Here is a 17946-nt window from a genome sequence, read left to right on the forward strand (position 1 = left end):
TGGGTATCCAGCAGCAGGTGCAGTGCACCTGTCTGGGAGAGGTGCAGGCAGGGAAGGGCAGTGGGTGTGGTGGTGAGACACACGGACCCACCCCACAGTGGCAGGCTGTAGGTACATGCTAACTCCCTGACTGAGGGAGACTGGGAGCAAACCTAACTCTCTGCACCCGAGTCTCCACATTAGGTCAGGCTGCAAAGAGGGTCAGAGGAGTTCCTGATATAAAGTGCTTGACACAGCCATCTGGAGCCTAGTGACTGCCCCGTAACGTGTTCCTGATTCTCACCACCCCGCGCATGTTGGGGACAGGGGGAACTGAGGCCAGAGAAGTGGGTCTGATCACCGAGAGATGAAGAGGTTACTGACAGAGCTTCAAGGAGCCCATCAGCAGGAGACTGGCCAGAGAGGGGAAACCAGAGGAAGATGGCTCAGAGGCCGCCGAGGGGAGGAGTGGCCAGCGTGGCTCTGAGGTTCCGTGAAGGAGGAACAGGGAGGGGGAAGCTTTCTAAAGGGCATATTTTTTTTAGCTCGCTTGGATGCAAAGGGAAGCGAGAAAGGCATTCGACTGGAGAGAGGGAAGGGATCAGTGTCGGTGCTTAATTGGGGGAGGGTGCGGAGGTGTACTCCCATCTGTCCCCTTTTCCCCCACGGATTTTTAGGGGGCAGAACGTGGGTGGCGCGTATGGGGAACACAGAAGCATGAAGCTTTGTCTTAGGAAGGCAGAGGGTCAAGAGGGAAGTTTGAAGCAAAACCTCCCCGGGAACTCAGGCCCCGAGTTCTTTGTGACAAAACCACCGAGACCTTCAGGCGGGATGGGAGGGGGTCCCTAAACAGACCGCCCTCCGCCCCGCCCAGTAAGACCAGCTGGAACCTTCCGCAGTTCCAGGAGGGGCCCGGCGGTCTGGGACTAGGTGTCCGGGAGGTGGCGCTAGGGCATGGCCTTAGGGGGACGGTGGATTCCGGCAGTAGTGCGGACCCGGGGACGCTGAGTGGCAGGCTTAGTCACGAGACATCCAGCCCAGAGGACATCCTTTAGTAAAAGGGATGAATGGGAACAACCGAGCAAATCTGAGAGCTGGATTCACCGCAGCAGGAGCAGAGAGCCAATGGGATCCCTGGTGTGACAGCGAGGCGGGGACGGAGCCAATCAGCTATGAGGACAGAGTCAGGGGGCGGAACCGCACAGAGTTTCAAAAATCGGCTGGGGTGGGCAAGGCGCATCTGTGCTTGGCGTCTGGTGAACGTGGGAGTTTTTGGGTGAGTGCAGGCCGGGGCGTAGTGCAGCTTCTGTTCAGAAGAGACCTGGACCGCGGGGGCGAGTGGGTGTCTAGCTAGGACAGGCATGCATGTGGGGGGTCTGGGTATTGCAAGGAGGAAATCGGGGACTCTGGCCAACCGGCCAGGGTCTGGGCGGGAGCGCGTTGGGTGAGGGAGAGCTGTGAAAGACGCTGATCCTTTGCTGGGCTCACTGCTGAGGCTCCAGGAGGGGTTGATCCAAACTCTGCCTCCCTCCCCACCTGAGGCGAAGTCGGAGAGGAGGCTGAGATGAAGAGACAGATGTTTTAGACACGGCAAGGGACCACAGAAAATGCTGACCAGCCTTGTTCAACCTCTGCCCTCTTCTGGGTCTCGCTGACTGTCCCCACCTTTCAGGAAGCACCCTCCTCACACCCACAGTTGCCAAGGGCACCCCCACCCTGTTTCCCCTGTACCCAGGGTCTCTGTGGAGCTTGAGAAAGGGGTGGAGGATGCCTTGCTGACCTGCCTCTTGACTTCCTCCCCAGGATCGGCCTGACAGAACAGACCGTTGGCCAGGCAGATGGCCTCTCGGTGGCCAGGCGTGGAGGCCTCCATTCGCAGGAGATCTCTGCAGGACCAGGAGCAGCTGGAGGAGGATGAGGTGCAGCCCGCGACCGGCCATCTGGAGACCCCCCGGGGAACCCTAGGCTCTCTCTGCAGACAGTTTCAAAGGAGGCTGCCCCTGAGAACAGTCAGCCTCAACCTGAGGGCAGGACCCTCCTGGAAACGCCTAGAAGCCCCAGAGCCAGGGCAGCAGGGCCTCCAAGCTGCAGCTCGCTCAGCTAAGAATGCCTTCGGTGCCGTGTCCCAGGTAACGCTGACCACGTCCAGGTCAACTGCTGGACAAGTGCTGCCCTAAGGGGCCCCCAAGCACATAGACTCCATAAAGACAAGGGCTTTATTTGTTCAGTGCTGTGTTCCCAGCACCACAAATAGTTCCTGGCATTTAGTAGGCACTCGACAAATCATTGAGTGAGTGAATAAAAACAGTGTCATGGAAAAATCATCCCCAGATGAAATTGCAAGCAAGTACCCAATGGTGGGAGGGCCCCCAAAACAAGTACAGTCAGTGAAGCTTCCCAGATGAGGTGATTCCGTGGAACTCACTCGAGAAAGGGGAAGAATGCGGAGCATGTGAGACAGGTGGAATAGTGTGAGTCCAGCCCCAGAGCTGAGGGAGCGCTAGAAACTGAAGAGAGCAGCAGGAGCTTCGTTTGGGAGTGGCCAGAGGGCAGGGCAGGGCAGCGAGAGGGGTCCAGCGTGCCCAAGGTGCTTAGACACTCCCAAGAGATACTGGTCATCTTGGGAGCCAGTGGGAAAACTTACAACCGGGTAGGAATCAGGTCGAATTAGCATATCAGACCTTGCTCTTTAGCCACTTGATGGAAAAGGAGTTAGAAGCAGATTCTCCCCTGAGCAGAGTTTGGAGGCCTGGACTGCAGAGGAGTGAGCAACTTTAAGAGCTGCTCAGAACATAGATTTGGGAGGGTTTGGTGTCAGATGGGACATGTGGGCAGGGAGAAGTGTCCAGCAGACGGACTCCCAAGTGGCTGTGCCTTTGAACCTGGAGTAGGGGATGTATGGAGGTGTCACCTAGAAAGGACAGGGGCCGTGAGAGTGAAGAGACCTCCAAGGAGAGAACTGGGGGCAGCAGGCGGGTTCTCCTTAGTGTCTGATTGGGAATCTGAAGTAATAGGAGGAGGAAGATGTTTCTGGCCCCTGAGCCAAATGTTAGCCCTTGTCCAGAAGAACCCTTACGACTGTTTTATCCCCAGGGGTCACAGATGAGACAAGGTCACCTGTCCAAGGTCACATCATTCGCCCAGGGTAACCCGTGTCTTGCTGTAAGGACTCTGGACTCTGGTTTGCCAGTGCCCAGAGCCCCACTGAGGAAGAGCCTTCACAGCCACCCCGCTGCTGCGAAAGGCTCAAGAGTTAGGCCTTGATCCTGTGGGCGATGAGCAACCATGGACTGGGCAGCTGACTCGTGATCAGAACAGCCCCTGAGAAGGATCCCTGATCAGTGTGGGGGATGGGATAGAGTAAGACCAGGAGCAGGGGACAACCTACCTCACAGTGTCCTGGGGGGTAGGCTTTGCCCTTAAGTCTCTGGGTCAGTCCGTGTCCCAAAAGAGGGTTTGGATTTAGGCAAAAGGAGTCTCTACGAGCCAGAGTGGTTCTGCTGCTGACCCCTACACCCCTACCCTGAGGCTCTGAACGGGGTCCCTGCAGTGAGCCCAGGTCACATGGCATCACCCACACCCCTCACCCTGGAAACTAAAAGCTGCCTGTGTGTGTAGGACAGCTGACAGGTGGAGGGTCCGAGGGATGGCTTGGAGACCAGAGTGGCTCACCCTTGGCTTGTCTGTGCTCACATTCCCATGTACCTGTCTCAGAGAATCCAGGAGTCCTGCCAAAGTGGCACCAAGTGGCTGGTGGGAACCCAGGGGAAAGGCAGGAGGAGGAAGAGAGAGACACAGAAGCGCAGCAGCCCCCCAGGTCGCAGCCTGAGCCAGAGGAGCAGCCGGCTGTCCGGCCCCACCCTGGGCCATTCAACTCCTGGCCCCTGGAATCGGGAGTATCACCGCCTCTCCACCCAGGTGGGCCCACGTGCCCACCCGCTGCGGAGGTCCAGGAGGGAGGCTGCCTTCCGGAGCCCCTACTCCTCTACAGAGCCCCTGTGCTCCTCCAGGTAAGTGGAAGAGCACCGTGCCCCCAAAACATGAACAGGCCTCAGGGGCTTCTGAGCATCTCCTGGGGCTGCTGGAGCACCCTGATCTCAGTCACATCCATGTACTGTCCCAGCTCTGTCCCCTGCTAGTCAGGGACCAGAGGAAGTCCTCAGGGCCTCAGTTTCCCCACCTATAAAAGGAAGAGGTGGGCTTAGCTTTGCTGTGTCACAATCTCTCAAGCTTCCTAATGAGCCTAAGAGCCAGTTGGGGAGCCATCTTGAGGCTGAGACTCAAGAGGGGAACAGCAGGGCTCACTTTTTTGCAAGGTCACCTACCCTTGACCTTTACCTCATGAGCCTTGATCCATCCGTCCTCTGCCAGCTGCTCCAAGTTGCTCTGATGTTACTCCCTGGAGAGAGGTTCTAGGGTGATGACCAGCCCCCACAGACCCCAGGCTGCAGTGCTGGGTTGGAAGGGGCTCCTGCCACAGATTTCCAACTAATCACTGGTGCCTGTGGCTTTTTTCTTCTGCTCAGTGAGTCTGACAGTGACCTGGAGCCTGTGGGGGCAGGAATCAAGCATCTCCAGAAGCTGTCCCAAGAGCTAGATGCAGCCATCGTGGCTGAAGAGAGGTAAGCTGGCTCCCAGGCTTCAAAGCGAGATGGTGGGGAGGGTCCTTTTTCAGGCAGGCCTCTGGCTTCTGCCCACCGTGCGGCCCTGGCCAGTCCCTCCCTTTCTGTGAGCCTCCGTCTCTTCATCTGCAACACGAGGAGGCACAAAAGACCCAGATCGGGGCAGTGGTTAGGATGCACCCTGGATACATGTGGTCCTCGGGGCCTTGGGCCACCCCCCACCTGTGCTTCACCGGAGCTTCACCAGGCTGGGTACCTGGTTCCTGAAAGGCCTGCCCTGCCTCCAGTGCCCCCCATGGCTCCCTTATGCCCTGCCCACCAATGGAATTGGGAGAAGCTGCATGGCTGCTTGCAGCTCCTGGTCTGTATGCCCAGGACCCCTCCTGAGGGCAGAGCCTGGGTCTAGAGCTGCCCTATCTTGGAGCCATTTGTACATGGCCGCAACGGGCTCTTAGGCAGGCCCTGTCAGCTTTGACTACACGCGAGCGTGCCAAGTTCCTACCATGCTGCCGGGTCTGGTCTTGTCTGGCCTGAGCTGGGAGGGCCCCTCAGAGCCTGCAGCACCCAGTGGCATCTGTCTCTCCTGCTTTCCCATCTCCAGCGGTGACATGACCGTGTCTCTCATCCGTGACTGAGGACAGTACCTTCAGGTAATGCCCTCCACCCGAGCATCTCTCTCAGTGTCCTCTGCTTCCTCCTCTCCTCCTCCTACATGAGCGCATACAAGTATTTAGAGGCATGTTAAAGAACTGAGTCTTCTGGAAAAACCCACAGAGCTGATGGCCAGCAGAGTTGGAAGCGCTCAGTCTTCCCGCCACCTTGGAGCCGGAGCTGCTCTCCTTACCAACCCGCCACCTTCCGGCCCCTCATCTGGGGGGAAGTGTCCTCGCTTCCCCTGTCCTGAGCACAATGAGGGGCATGAACGGAGCTCTGTCTTACAGGAAGCAAGCCATACCTCACCCTTACATCCCCATACCTAGGGTCCATGCTCCCCTCAAGTTCCTGAAGGAAGTCCCCACATCTGGCCACATCTGAGCCCAGAGCGACCACCTGCCCCAGCCCAAGAGTGGCTCAGCGAGGCCCAGGAAGGGTAGGGGGATTGATCATCCTGCTCCCCTTTTGAGCTTCGAGATGCACCCCAAACTTGAGCCTCATGGTTGTCCCTTTTACAACACGAAGTGCAGGCTACAGAAGGTATTTGAAAGCGCTGAGCTGTGGACCCAGGAATGGGGTCTGCAAGGAGTCACTCCGTGTTTCACCAGTGTCCCAGGCTATTGGGAGCCAGCCCATGTCCCCGTACCAAAAGAAGGGGTGGGAAAGACTTTCCGGCTCTGGGACCCGAGGCCCACGGGTACCTATTTCTATTCTCAGCACCGTGGGTGGCAGAGAGGAGCAGCTCTGCTCAACAGCAGCTTCTGCCCTTCGTAAGTTATTTAAGAAATCTGCTTTGTCATTTTATTAGAAAGAAACCAGTGTGTAACTTTCCTCCGCAGCTTTGCTTTTCATAATAAAGACTCTCTCTATATAGTTGGCACCTCTTCTCTGTCACCACCACCCCCCACGCTGCTCCGGTCTACGGTGTGGAGCCAAGCCCGTTCCCCTCACCCACCCTGATCCAAGGCAGCCAGCCCCAGCTCCAAGAGAACGGGAGGGACAGGAAAGTCTTCTCAGCTTCATTCAGAGCAAAGCACGTTTTAAAGGCAAATAAGGTTTTTATTTCGGTGACAATGTTTGAGAGTTAAAAACCAGCTCACATCAAAATCAAGACCAGTTGTAAAAATCTTTTGAACTCCATAATGCTGTTTTTGTCTTGTTAGAAATCTGATATTTCATGTTTTCGTTTCTAACGGATTTTGTACAAGGCAGCCATGAAGAATATAATAAACCTTTTTCACCACAGAACCAGCCACCACAGATAATACTGAGAGTCACACACTTAGGAACAGTCAGACCACAGACAAGACCGGACGGGCTGCCACCACCAAGTAAACAAAGAAAAGACATGGGGTCCGAGGGCAGGGGTCCCCATGAGCGAACCACCCTCCTGTCCTGCACCTCCTTGGTGTCGCCTGCCACTCCTTGTCCCCCACGAGAGTGGGGTTCAACTGATATTTCTCCCAACCACCTTCTTGGTTTCCTAGCAAAGAAAGCAGGACCCAGACCAGGCCTTGCTGCTTGCACATAATCCTAAGTATAATTTTTAAGAAAGTCCTCCCGAGCCCAGAGGGAGCGGAAGGAGGGAGGTGACTTCTGGTGGCTGAGCTAAAGAGAGTAGGTTTCCAGCGCACTTGGCACCCAAACCCCCGGGGCTGGGCAGGAAAGTTGGCTGTTTAAGGCGGGGTCAGCTGCGAGGCTCCTTCGCAGTTAGTCAGGGGTGGGGTGGGGTTGGGGCGACACCCTCCAGGTGGGGCTGCACCTGGGCTGGGCCACAGAGCATCTGTGCAAAACCAAGCCACAGCTGGACTCTGCCCCTGGCCCAGCTGTCATTAAACGTTGGTGCCACCTTTGGTCTGCAGGACACTTCTGGGCATGGGCATGGGCTCCAAGTGGGCAAAGGAGTTAGAAAGCCAGGAGACCCCACCTTCCAGCTTTCAGAGAGCCCACCCACTCCCCATAATTTCTGGATACTGGGACCCTAACATGTTTGTTTTCTCTGGCCCACTATCCAGGCAGGAGGACCATTCACCCAAATACATGAAAAGTCTCCTTTTTCACTTTTAACATTTTGTGGAGCCTAAGGAAGGAGTTAAGCTCTTCAGGAGAAACCCAGGATGCCAGTAGAGCAGGCACTGGCTGCAGCTGCACCCTGACCCCCAAAAGGGCAAACGGAGAGGGAGGTGGCAGGCAGGCCCTCCTGCAGGACAGCCACCAGGCGAGAACAACAAACATGCCACGTGAGAAACAGGGGGCTTTGGTCAGGCGGGGAGGTCTGTGTTCCAGCTCCCAAGGAAGGGCCCTCTGGAAGACAGCCAGTCGGGGTCACAGAACCGCGTGGAGACAGGCAGCAGCCCGTCCAGGAAACAACACGACTTTGTTTTTCTCCAACATAACCGGACGCACAGAACTGAACAAACCAGTAGCAGAGAAAGTGCATGTTGGTTACGGTTGCCATGAAAGCAGTCCTGAACCCTGCTCTGAGTCCAGTCACTGCACAGAGCTGCACACGCGTACTCACACACCCACTGATGCATCTGCAGCGAACCTTCACAGGGTCTCACTGTGTCCCGTCGGCCTCACAGGTGTGAGTCTTTAGAACCCCAGTCCAGGGCTCCAGAAGGGAAGGGGTGTGGCCCCCCTGCCAGGCCCTGCACCCCAGCTCCAACCCCCACAATCACAGAATCCTGCTCTTGTGGACTCAGAGTTCCCCAGGGCCCTGGTGTGCTCGTGCTCGCTCTCTCTCTCTCTCTCTCTCTCTCTCCTGATCCAAGCCTGGGGTTCTCAGAAAAGGCAGAGGGGATCGGACGAGAGGAGAAGTATCTCAGGCTAATTATTTCAGCACTAGAGAGTAACACATCAGTGGCTTCTGCAAAAAGGAGATGGTGGAGTTTCTGAGAATCAGATTAAGTCTGCCCAGGTGTAATTCCAGGCATATTTCGGAAAGGAAGGGAAGGATTCGGGGTGAGGTGGCTATGCCACATGAGCAGTGCCTACAGAGAGCTGAGAAAGACCGACCGAACCACCAGGAGGCGGGACCAGAGAGGAGGCCGGCAATCGCCCCTCCCCAGCAGCACTGGGCGCTGCTGTGATGCAGATGCAGGACTGACAGTGAAGCATAGACCGGCGGACCAGTCTGTCAGGCAGATGTGGCAGGACCGGGCAGACTGGAGAAGACACATTTCTTGTAGAGAGAGCAGGGTTGGGGGCTGGGAGCCCGAACCCCTCCGGCCCTGGCAGGGTGCCCCATTTGCCAGTGGTGCCAGCCGCCCCCACCAGCAGCTGCCATGGAGGAGGACACTGGTCACATGGGAACTGCAAGAGGTAGACATTGAGCAGAAGCAACACTGAGCTGACACAGGTGCCTGCTGTGTGTACAGATGTCTGGGCCCCATGGTCAGACTGGCCCATGACACAGAGCCAGGGCTGAAAGAACCAGGCTGCCTCAGGGTTGGGGGTGGGGTTCAGAGGCTGGCCTGGGCTACAGGAGAACAAAGCCCAGGACACTGGACAGGCTTTGAAGGTCCCCAGGAGAGCTAAGCCCCACCAACCTCGGGATGGCCCAGGAGGAAGTTATGGGCACCAAACCAAGCTGAGTGGCGGAGGGAAGAAACGAGAATACAACAGTTTGAGCCAAAACTACATGAACCCCCAAAACTCCAGGACCTCAGCTCTATATCTTCCAGGTGCCAAAAGGGAGAAATCGGTCTGGGTAGAGCTGGGGAGGAGGAGCCGGTCAGTGCGCGCTGGGAGGACATCTCTGTCCCTGGGACACTGGTTTCGGGCATCAGTGCAAAATAAATCTGTCCATGGAGCGGGGCCCCTTTCCCGTACCTCCAGGGGCTTCCTCTGAGGTGGCGGGGCAATCACTGCTCCCCCAGCCCACCTCCCTGACTGTGGGGGAGGTGGAGCTCACGGGGCTCTCGGAGGAGCTCTTAGGCCTGAAAAGCCTCAGAGGGTAGACCAGCAGGACAGTCTAGGAGTCACAAACTCACACCAATCTAATTGCAGCTGGAGAGAGCCCTGGATGACATAAGGAAGGTGAGGCCCAGAGAGAGCAAGCAATGGGCTCAAGGGCTCCCAGCTAGCCCAGCCAGGCCGCAGCCCAGGGTGCAGCCTCACAGGGGAGGGCCCCAGGCAGGACTCCAGAGAGAACAGAGGTCCTCCAGGGCCACAGAAGAATGGTGAAGATTCTGAGGACAAGAAGGCAAGACACGAACGACTTTGGGAGGATGGACCGCCAGCACCAGACCCGCCCCACTCTGGGCTGTGGACAGACGCCTGAACGCAGGACGAGCCCAGGGGGCGTCCTCTCACTCCCAGAAAGTGGCCACTTTGCCATAGGAGAGTCAGGCCCAAGACGGTGACTCGGGATGTCACCAACGTCACTCGCCTCTCCACCTGTCAGCCAGGAAGCCGACCGCCGTGGGCCCCTGGGCTGGGGCCTCTCCCTTTAGGGCCTGCCTAGCGTTGCTGCAGAAGCCCGGAGGCTGACTCCTCAGAAAGGAGACTGACTCGTCAAACCTCCTGGCAGGCCTGCACCCCAGATGACACTGACGTCAGCCCTGACTGGGGCCTGAAGTCGCAGGCACGGGGGAGGCAGCAGTGGCTGCACTGAGACCCCGGCATCTCACCTCCTTGCAGCCTAAGGAGCCCCCCAAGGCCGGGTAGGGTCCCTCCCCACTGAGGTCGGACACTGTTGGACAGACACGGGAGGGAAAAAGCAGGAAAAGGCCTGTGTTGGGGAGAAGGCAGCCCCTCTGGTCCCCACAAGCAGCCTGGTAGGGCCCCCCTGCTCCGAGCACAGCCCGGCCCTCAGGGTACCGACTCAAACTTCGGGGGCCCACGTGCCCAGCTGAGCGCCGGCAGGGGCCGCTCGTGGTCCTTGTCGGACTCCGGCTGGCTCTGGGCCCGCTCCGGCTTGGGGTTGGCGGGCGGGTCCGGCTGCTGCACGGACAGGGTCCTGCGCAGGTGGTTGCGCTTCCGCAGGAAGTCGGGCTGCGCGTGCAGACCGAAGCTGCCCTTGCGCAGGATCATCCGCGAGTTGTTCTTCTTGGGGCGTGATCGGTGGCTGGCTTCCAGGGCTGCCAGGTGGACAGCATAGCCCTCGCTCAGGAACTGTGGAGCGAACAGGAGTCAGGCCAGCAGGTCAGGGGCAGGCCTCTGGGCCCGCTGCCCACACCCCAACACCACCCTTTCTCGGCAACGCGCCACCCTGGGGTCTCCAGATGCTCCATGGCGCCCCCAGGAAACTGGAAAGCCACTAGCATTCTAGCCTCCCCTTCCTGCTTTGGACAACTGAGCACTTCTGTCTGTACCCGTGGGTTGTTCCAGGACTCTCTGATTGTAGACGGGACTGAAACTCCCATCCTTGTCACTTTCACTGAAATTCCATAAAGTAAGTCTCTCCCGTCCACCATCCACCTTCTACTCCATGGAACTTAGCCATTTCCTGGCCCCCACAGCCGCCCTGCTTGCCACGCCTTCCCACTGGGTGCTCGGATGCTGCCGGAAGTGGGGATCTGGACCACCGTTAGGCAGACTCCCACCCAGGCCTCACTGCAAACCTAGAGAATTGGAATCTCTGTTTAAACAAGGTCCCACGTGATCCGCAAGCAAGCGCATTTCAAGTGTGAGGTCAGCGCTGCTCCAGGGATCCCCCCCCTGGGCTCCTCCCTCTTCTGACCCTCACCTGCTGGTCACTCTGAGTTCACACTCAACATGCCCTCAAAGATCATCACCTTCCCTTCAATCTCCTTCAGGCTGCTTCTCAATGTCCACAATGGCACCGGGTCACCAAGCCGGCAGCAGGGTGCCATCCTTGCCTTTCCATCCCTTCATCCTGCACACCTGACCCGTTAGGGACCAAATCCAGCCCATCCTGCCTGAAAATGCCCCGCAGACCCTCCGACTTCTCTCCTCTCTTCCACTGCCCTGCCACTTCCTCCCACCCCTCCCCTCTGCAGCCTGAGGGCCTCTCTGCATCACAGAGACTCAGAGTCCCAGCTGGGCTCAGTGCTGTCCACCACCCACCGCACCCTCCCACATCACACTCAGACAAGCTGTCACTTGCAGTTCCCAGAATATACACGTTCTCTGTCACCTCCTGACCTTTGCTTTCGCTGCTGCCTGTCATAACTGCTTCTCCAACCTCGGGCCCTTCTAGGACAGTTCCTTCACAGTCCCGGAAGCAAGCCTTGCCCGCATCCAGCTTAGCTGCTCCTGGCTGGGGCCCCACAGTCCTCTGCACTCCCCTGTCACTTATGACGGCTCTGGCCACACTGTGCTGTCACTGTCCACAGGTTTTTCCATCTCCCTACTAGACTGGATGACATGACACCCGATTCCACCAGGGACTCTCTCTCCCCTGCTCCCAATACAGAACCCATTTCGAGTCAGGTGCCTCGTAGTATTTGTTGAATGAATGAAGCAGATGAAGGAATGAACAAATTAAGGAATAACCACCTACTCCCTCTTACCCTTCCCCTGCGGTAAGCCCCAGCCAGCTTCCACCCACCTGGCACTGAGTTTGGTACTTCTTGGTGGGCCGGCCCACAATGAAGATCTGCGAGGGGGGCAGCCCCAGCACGCTGTAGACAGAGATGTCCTTCGTGGAGCCGTAGGCAGCGCTGATTTTGATGAAGCACTGAAACACAGGGCAGCTCATGGAGGGACAGGCAGGCCTGTCAAACCACCCCACAGGGCCCCTAGGGAGCCCCGCGGGAGACTGCACACTAAAGAACCCGAGGGGGGGCCTGGCCTGCAGTGGCCTGCCCTCTCCACCCCCGCCCTGCACCCCAGCCCACACTGTCAGCTGACCAGCACGGATGTCCAATATCATAGGTCATGTAACCATGGGGCAAAGCGTCCCTTTGTGGACCAGGAGCCTGAGTGCCAGGTTTCCACATCGCAGGGCCAGGACGTCTGGTCTCCAACCCAACCCTGCGCTGTGCACACCCCACCAGCCTGGTGCCTCCTCAGAAGCCTCGTCCCAGTTCAGAGAACTGCCCGGCATTCCAGGGTCACCTCCAGACCTTTGGGGTGGAACCCCATCTCGCTTAAAGCGCTCACCATCTTGGGCTCCTCACTGTGAACCCCCCCATCAATGTCATCTTCTTCTCTCCCACCCACATTCCCCCAAGTTCACTGGAGACTTCTGGCCCCAAGTCACAGCTTTGCTTCCTCCTAAGTCCCACCGTCACCAGGATACCTTCTTTAAAGTCCACAGGGACTTTCACCTCCCAGACTGAACCGGGTACCACCCCCTCTGAACTCTGAATGGTTGCTTTCCCACGTTGACCCCGCTCCTTCCCTCCCGGGTCTCTTCCAGCCTCCCCAGCGGTATCCACCCCTGCACACCTCTCCTGGCCCGCCCCTCCTCACCCTGCCTGGCCTCCCCGAGGCCTCCGTGTGTCCCCTCTCCTCCATCTTGCATTCTCCAGCCCCTCTCCTGCTTCCCACCCCGGCCAGGGATTCCTCCACACCCGCCTTCTCCATCTCTATAAACTGGCTGCAGGGAGCTTCTGGAGAACCAGGCAGCTCTGGCCCAACCCTCCAAAGAAACCTCTCCCGACTTTCACTTCCCTCCCTGAGCTGCTACCCAGTCCTGGTTGTCCAAGCTAAGGGAGGGCTTCCTCGGCCCACCTGCCATCTCCTCATTGGTCAGCTCGTCCCCAACCTGCCTTCAGCCCAAAGGAAGGAGCAGCTTCTCTGTCCCACCCCGATTCACCCCAGCTCACTCCAGCAACTTCCATCCTGTGAGTCCAGTCCCACCCACACTGCCCTCTGAGCCCCACCTTCTCTGCCCGCCCCCCACTGCTTCTGCCCCCTCAGCCCCCTGAGGCAACCCTTCTTCACTGAGGTCATCAGCATCCAGCCTTCATCCTGAGACCATTCTTCACCAAACCTCATCTCCTCCTCCCTGGTACCTGGAAGCTGCTCCCTCCTGGCCTCCCCCCACCCAGCTGTGGCTCCTGTGCAACTCCACCTCTGGCTCCCTGGGGGCCCAGCGCAGCCCCTTCTTGCCCCTCCCAGGGCTCCATCGACCTGCTTCAGCTGGGGCTGGCGTAGCTCAACTCCAATGGCCATGCAAGCCTCAGTGTGTCCACAAATGAGGCCATCTGCCTCCAGCCTGGTCCCCTTTCATTTCGTTCACTGTATTCTGGCTGCCCATCCTGTGTCATTGTTGCCTGAGATGCTGGCAATGTACTGATGGCAAAACAGACACCAGCTCTGCTTCCATGGAGACCACGGTCAGTTGGGTTAACAGCACCTCGACTCCTCCTGGTTACTCCAGACAGAGGGAGAGAGCTCCTCACTCCCTCCACGAAACCACTGGGGAGTTCTGACAATTCTACCCCTGGACTTGCCCATGCCTTCCTCTCCACCCCGTGGCTGCCGCCCAGATGCTCATCTTCCTGTCCCTTGTCTGGGCAGAGGCTGCCTAACTGACCCCCCTGCCTCTGCTCTTCCCACTAGTCTGGTCTCTGCACAGCTGCAAGGGGCTTTCTCTAAAGCCCGAATGAGACGCTGCCGCTTTAAGCTCTTCTGGGGCTGTAAACCCTTCCACAGCTGCCTGTTGCCCTCAGCAGAGAGTTCACGATCTGGGCCGGGTTTCTAGGTTTTCAAGACCTGCCAACCTCAGATCTCTGAAGACCTCTGGGGCTCAGCTCACAAGTGGCCTGGGTCTGACCCTGCACCTCATCCTACAGCTCTGAGAACATCCCAGGCTCTTCCTGCCTCAGGGCCTTTGCACATGCTGTTTCTTTGGCCACCTGACAAACTCATACTCGTGCTTCAACACTCAGCTCACAAGTTCCCACCTCCCAGAGGCCCTCCCTGCTCTCCCCAGGCAAAGCTAGGTCCTTTCTCCTGTTTGCCCATGGGCCTTTTCTAATTACACTGGATTTACATGTCCTTCCTCCTCTAGATCAGGGATTGGAAGACTTTTCATGTGAAAGACCAGATAGCACAATAAATGTCTTGGGCTCAGCACTCTGCTGCAGATCCGCACCTGTTCCACTGCAGCTCAAAAGCAGCCACGAACAGCACATAGTGAATGTGCACGGCTGTGCTGGAACGAGGCTTTGTTTATGGACTGAAATTTCAGTGTCATCTATCTTTCACATGTCGGGGAATATTATTCTTCACTTGATTTCCCCCCCCCACCAACCATTTAAAAGTATAGAAACCACTTATAGTTTGGGGTCATATAAAACAGGCTGCAGGCCAGGGTTAGCCCCCAGGCCAGAGTTTGTCAGCCCCTGCTCTAGCTCGGTGGTTCTCAAAATGTTGTGAGCACCGGAATCCTCTGGAGGGTTGCATAAAACACAGATTGCTGGGCCCCTCCCCAGAGGTTTGGGTTCAGTGGATCTGAGGGAGGGCCAGAGAATCTGCGTTTCTAATGAGCTCCCAGGAGTGCTGCGCCTGGGGGCCTGGGGACACAGTGTGAGAACCACACCACAGCTCTGGGTCAAAGCTCCAAAGAACATGTGCCTCCTTCTGTTTGTCTCTGAGGACAGGGCATAAAGCACAACAGGCACTTCGGTGTCTGCTGAACAAACAACCAAATGCAGAGACAAGAGGGGGCTTCAGGGTCGGGAGATGAAGGATGAAAGTCTGACTCTGAGATCCTGGGCAAGTTGTGAGCCTCACCTTTCTCACCTGTCCCTGAGGGTCATAAAGGGCCCACTGAGATCTGCTGAACGTGCTTTGCACACTGGCCACTGCTTGCACGATGGGAGATGGTGGGAAAATGGATGAGGGCCCGCTGGGGTTGCGGGAGGAAGGAAGGAGTGAGGAGGGGTGTCCTGGAGGTCTCACGCCCTCCCAGGCTGAAGCCCCACCCCAGGGCCGGACACTGACCTCCTGCACGAGGTTGCGGAGGAAGATGGCCTTCTGCCGCAGTGGGTCATGCACCAGCCCATCCGAGAAGAAGATCATGCCCTGTGGGAAGTTGTGCTGGGACAGCCACGACACCACCCGCTGCTTCTGCATGTCCGGCCGGCCCGTGATGTAGAGGATCATGTAGCCCAGGTCTTGCCAGTGCCTGGTGAGAGGGCATTGCAGCATCCAGCCCAGCCCCAGCCCAGTGCCAGCTGCCCACTGCCCAGCTGCCTCCCTGAGAAGCCGGAGGGACTGCTCCAAGGGGCACTAGGGACAACCAGAGGGACCCTCGAACCCACATTCCCAGGTGGGCCCTGTGGGTCCTGGATGTCTCTCTTGGAGCACACAGGCACTGCCACCCCCACTCCTGCCCCCTCTGTTCATGTCCCCTTCTCTGTGATGCAGCCCATGGAATTCAAGTTCCTGGAGCCAGCGGTGAGCGCCTTGGATTCCTCCCCTTTCCTCCCCATCAGGATCTTTACTCTTGTCCTCCACACGCTCACTTTAATCCCTTCTGGGCTCAGGCCCCGTACCTCACCCGGGCCACTACAGGAGCCTCCTGGCAGGCCCCTTTGCCTCCACTCCCCCCACTGCAACCCAACCTGGGGCCTGAGACCTTGGGCAAGTTACTCAACCCTCAGGGTTCCAGTTTCCACCTTTGTGAAATGGGCATAATACTAGCAACCACCAGGCAGGTCATCCTAAGAAGGAATTGAATTAATCCCAAATGTCCCTGGCATGCTGTGCTCTATTCAGTTGCTTTACTATTACCCCCTGTACCGTTTCCATGGTGATGTTTGTAAATCACAAATCTAACAGGATTACTCCTTTGCCTAAAGCTATCCCCTGGCTCTCTGGTGCCCTGAGGTCACAAACTCTCTCCTCATGCTGTGTCCCCGAACCTGACCCCCACCCCAGTCACAGGGAGCTGCATGGTGGTGCAATTCTTGCTGCACACGCCTCCCCTAGACAGCCTTCATGGCTCTGTCTCCTGTGTTCCCATCCTCCCATCTTTCTAGGCCCCCTCCTCCAGGAAGCCTTCCCTGCTTCCCAAGCAGAATCAGCCCCTTTTTTCTGTGCTCTTACAGCATGGCTGGAAGTGCTCTCTGATGACGTCACGCAGCATCCTGGCTGCAAGAAGTCAGATAAGCCCAGACCTGTTTGGGAGTTTGTGGCACTAGCCACCAACCAGCTACTAAAGAGTGGGCGCTTCCAAATCTAGAAGATGACCTGAGAGCTTTGGGGAGGTTTTGTAACAATGCACAGGCCCAGGTGTCACCCCCAGGGATCCTGGTTAGTTCCGAGGTGGGGTCCAGTGATCGGTGGTGACAAAAAGCAGTTTCTGAGGAGCAGCACGGTTTGCAGTGGCCCCAGGAGCCCACAGGAAGGAGATGAGGGCACTGGAAGGGTCCCCAGAGAGGAAGGGCCAGCCACAGCCTCCCTTCCCAGCTGTGGTTGCTGACTCAGGAGGGGTTGGGAGAAGATGTTGTAATGGGAATAAACGGCCCAGCCTACAGGGGGAAAGTTGACCCCTGAGATGAGATTGAGCCTGTCCATGACCTGTCCCCACAGGGCCACTGGGCCTCATGAGGTCAGCAGCCTCCTAGGGGCCCCTGGCCAGGCTCGTCCTCCCTCCCCAGAGCAATCACCACGACTGGGTGAGGCAGGACAGCCCTACCCAGCACCAGGAGCTCCCAGGACCCAGGATCCGTCCCGTTTTGGGATTTCGGGTCACGTGGAATCCTGGATCAGTTTCCCACGCCTGTGACTGCTTTCCCCTCAGCACCGTAAGAGTCCTCCTACTGGGGTCTCTCTCTGCACCAGTGCCCAGCACAGAGCCTGGCTTAGGAAGGGGCAGATGGGGGCAGGGGCAGAGGGGGCAAGGAGGGCAGGAGGAACTAAAGTGGCGCCTCTTGCTTTTCTGTTGGCAAAACCTTCTGCACCCCTCCCCCTCTCGGCAGTGCACTAGCCTGGGAGGCTGTGTTTCCAGCCACACTCCTGCCCTGCCTTAAATTGTCCTCCAAAGCCCAACCTCCCTGAGCTTGTCCCACCTGTTCCCCACACATGCTCTGCTCTTCCCTGACCTTGCCACCTTGTGTCCTCCTTCTCCGCCTGTCTAAATCAATCAATGTTCTCCTTTTTACCTTTCTCCATTTGCTCATATTTGTACAATAGAATGATTGAAAATACGTACATATAGATTCTTCCTTCAGGGGCTATCTCAAATGCCACCTCTCCCAGGAAGCTCACTCTGCTTTCTCCAACCAGCTGGAATAGCTCTCATCTCTCAGTTAGCACTGCACGTTAGCTCGAGTCAAACGATGGCCCCTCAGCGAGCCACAGGTCCTCAGACCTGTGTGTGGCCCCTTGCCCTTAAATCTGGGCTGATCCTGTGACTAGCTTATAACCAATGGAACATGGTGGAAAGGGCACTGTGACTCCCGAGACTGGGTCATAAGGGAGCTTGCAGCTCCCACGCGGGTGTCTAGGAGCCAGGGGATGTCAGAGTAGTCTGAGAGCTCCCAGGCTAGGCCCAGGGAGCAGCCGTGTGGAGAGACAGGGAGAGACAGAGTGACCCAGAGGACCAACAGACACATTCAGACGCCAGGCCTTTTGAACACCCACCCTGCCGAGTGGAGCCCAGCTGATCCCCAACCCAGACCCCCTTCTGACTGAAGTTGCTAGAGAGACCTCACATGAGAACCTTTCCAAAGAACCCAGTCAATCTGCAGAACCGTGAGACAGAATAATAAATTATTATGTTAAGTTGCTAAGTTTGGAGCCATTTGTTACACAGCAAGAGATC

The 17946-nt window shown here is 57.5% G+C and overlaps 2 protein-coding genes across 5 annotated transcripts in view; one reads left to right on the forward strand and one right to left on the reverse strand.

Annotated features, from left to right (window-relative positions):
- The first annotated feature begins 1177 nt into the window (after nucleotides 1-1177).
- Nucleotides 1178-6126, forward strand: PIMREG (PICALM interacting mitotic regulator). The gene is made up of 5 exons (XM_037126740.2): nucleotides 1178-1255; nucleotides 1783-2108; nucleotides 3694-3989; nucleotides 4506-4601; nucleotides 5203-6126. The coding sequence occupies exons 2-5, from the start codon at nucleotides 1818-1820 to the stop codon at nucleotides 5234-5236; spliced, it is 717 nt and encodes a 238-aa protein (XP_036982635.2). The 5' UTR covers nucleotides 1178-1255; nucleotides 1783-1817; the 3' UTR covers nucleotides 5237-6126.
- A 173-nt stretch (nucleotides 6127-6299) lies between these two features.
- The window catches only part of PITPNM3 (PITPNM family member 3), an 85600-nt gene continuing 73953 nt past the window's right edge, over nucleotides 6300-17946 (reverse strand). For all 4 annotated transcript variants that reach the window (XM_037126744.2, XM_037126743.2, XM_053672620.1 and 1 more), the window contains 3 exons: nucleotides 15120-15303; nucleotides 11773-11901; nucleotides 6300-10373 (listed from right to left, as the gene is read on the reverse strand). In XM_037126744.2, the coding sequence (XP_036982639.2) occupies nucleotides 10071-10373; nucleotides 11773-11901; nucleotides 15120-15303 (616 nt within the window). In that variant the 3' untranslated portion in view covers nucleotides 6300-10070. The remainder of the gene's footprint in view (nucleotides 10374-11772; nucleotides 11902-15119; nucleotides 15304-17946) is intronic.

This window comes from Artibeus jamaicensis, unplaced genomic scaffold (genome assembly GCF_021234435.1).
Source record: "Artibeus jamaicensis isolate MK-2021 breed Jamaican fruit bat unplaced genomic scaffold, CSHL_Jam_final contig_777, whole genome shotgun sequence".
NCBI lineage: Eukaryota > Metazoa > Chordata > Mammalia > Chiroptera > Phyllostomidae > Artibeus > Artibeus jamaicensis.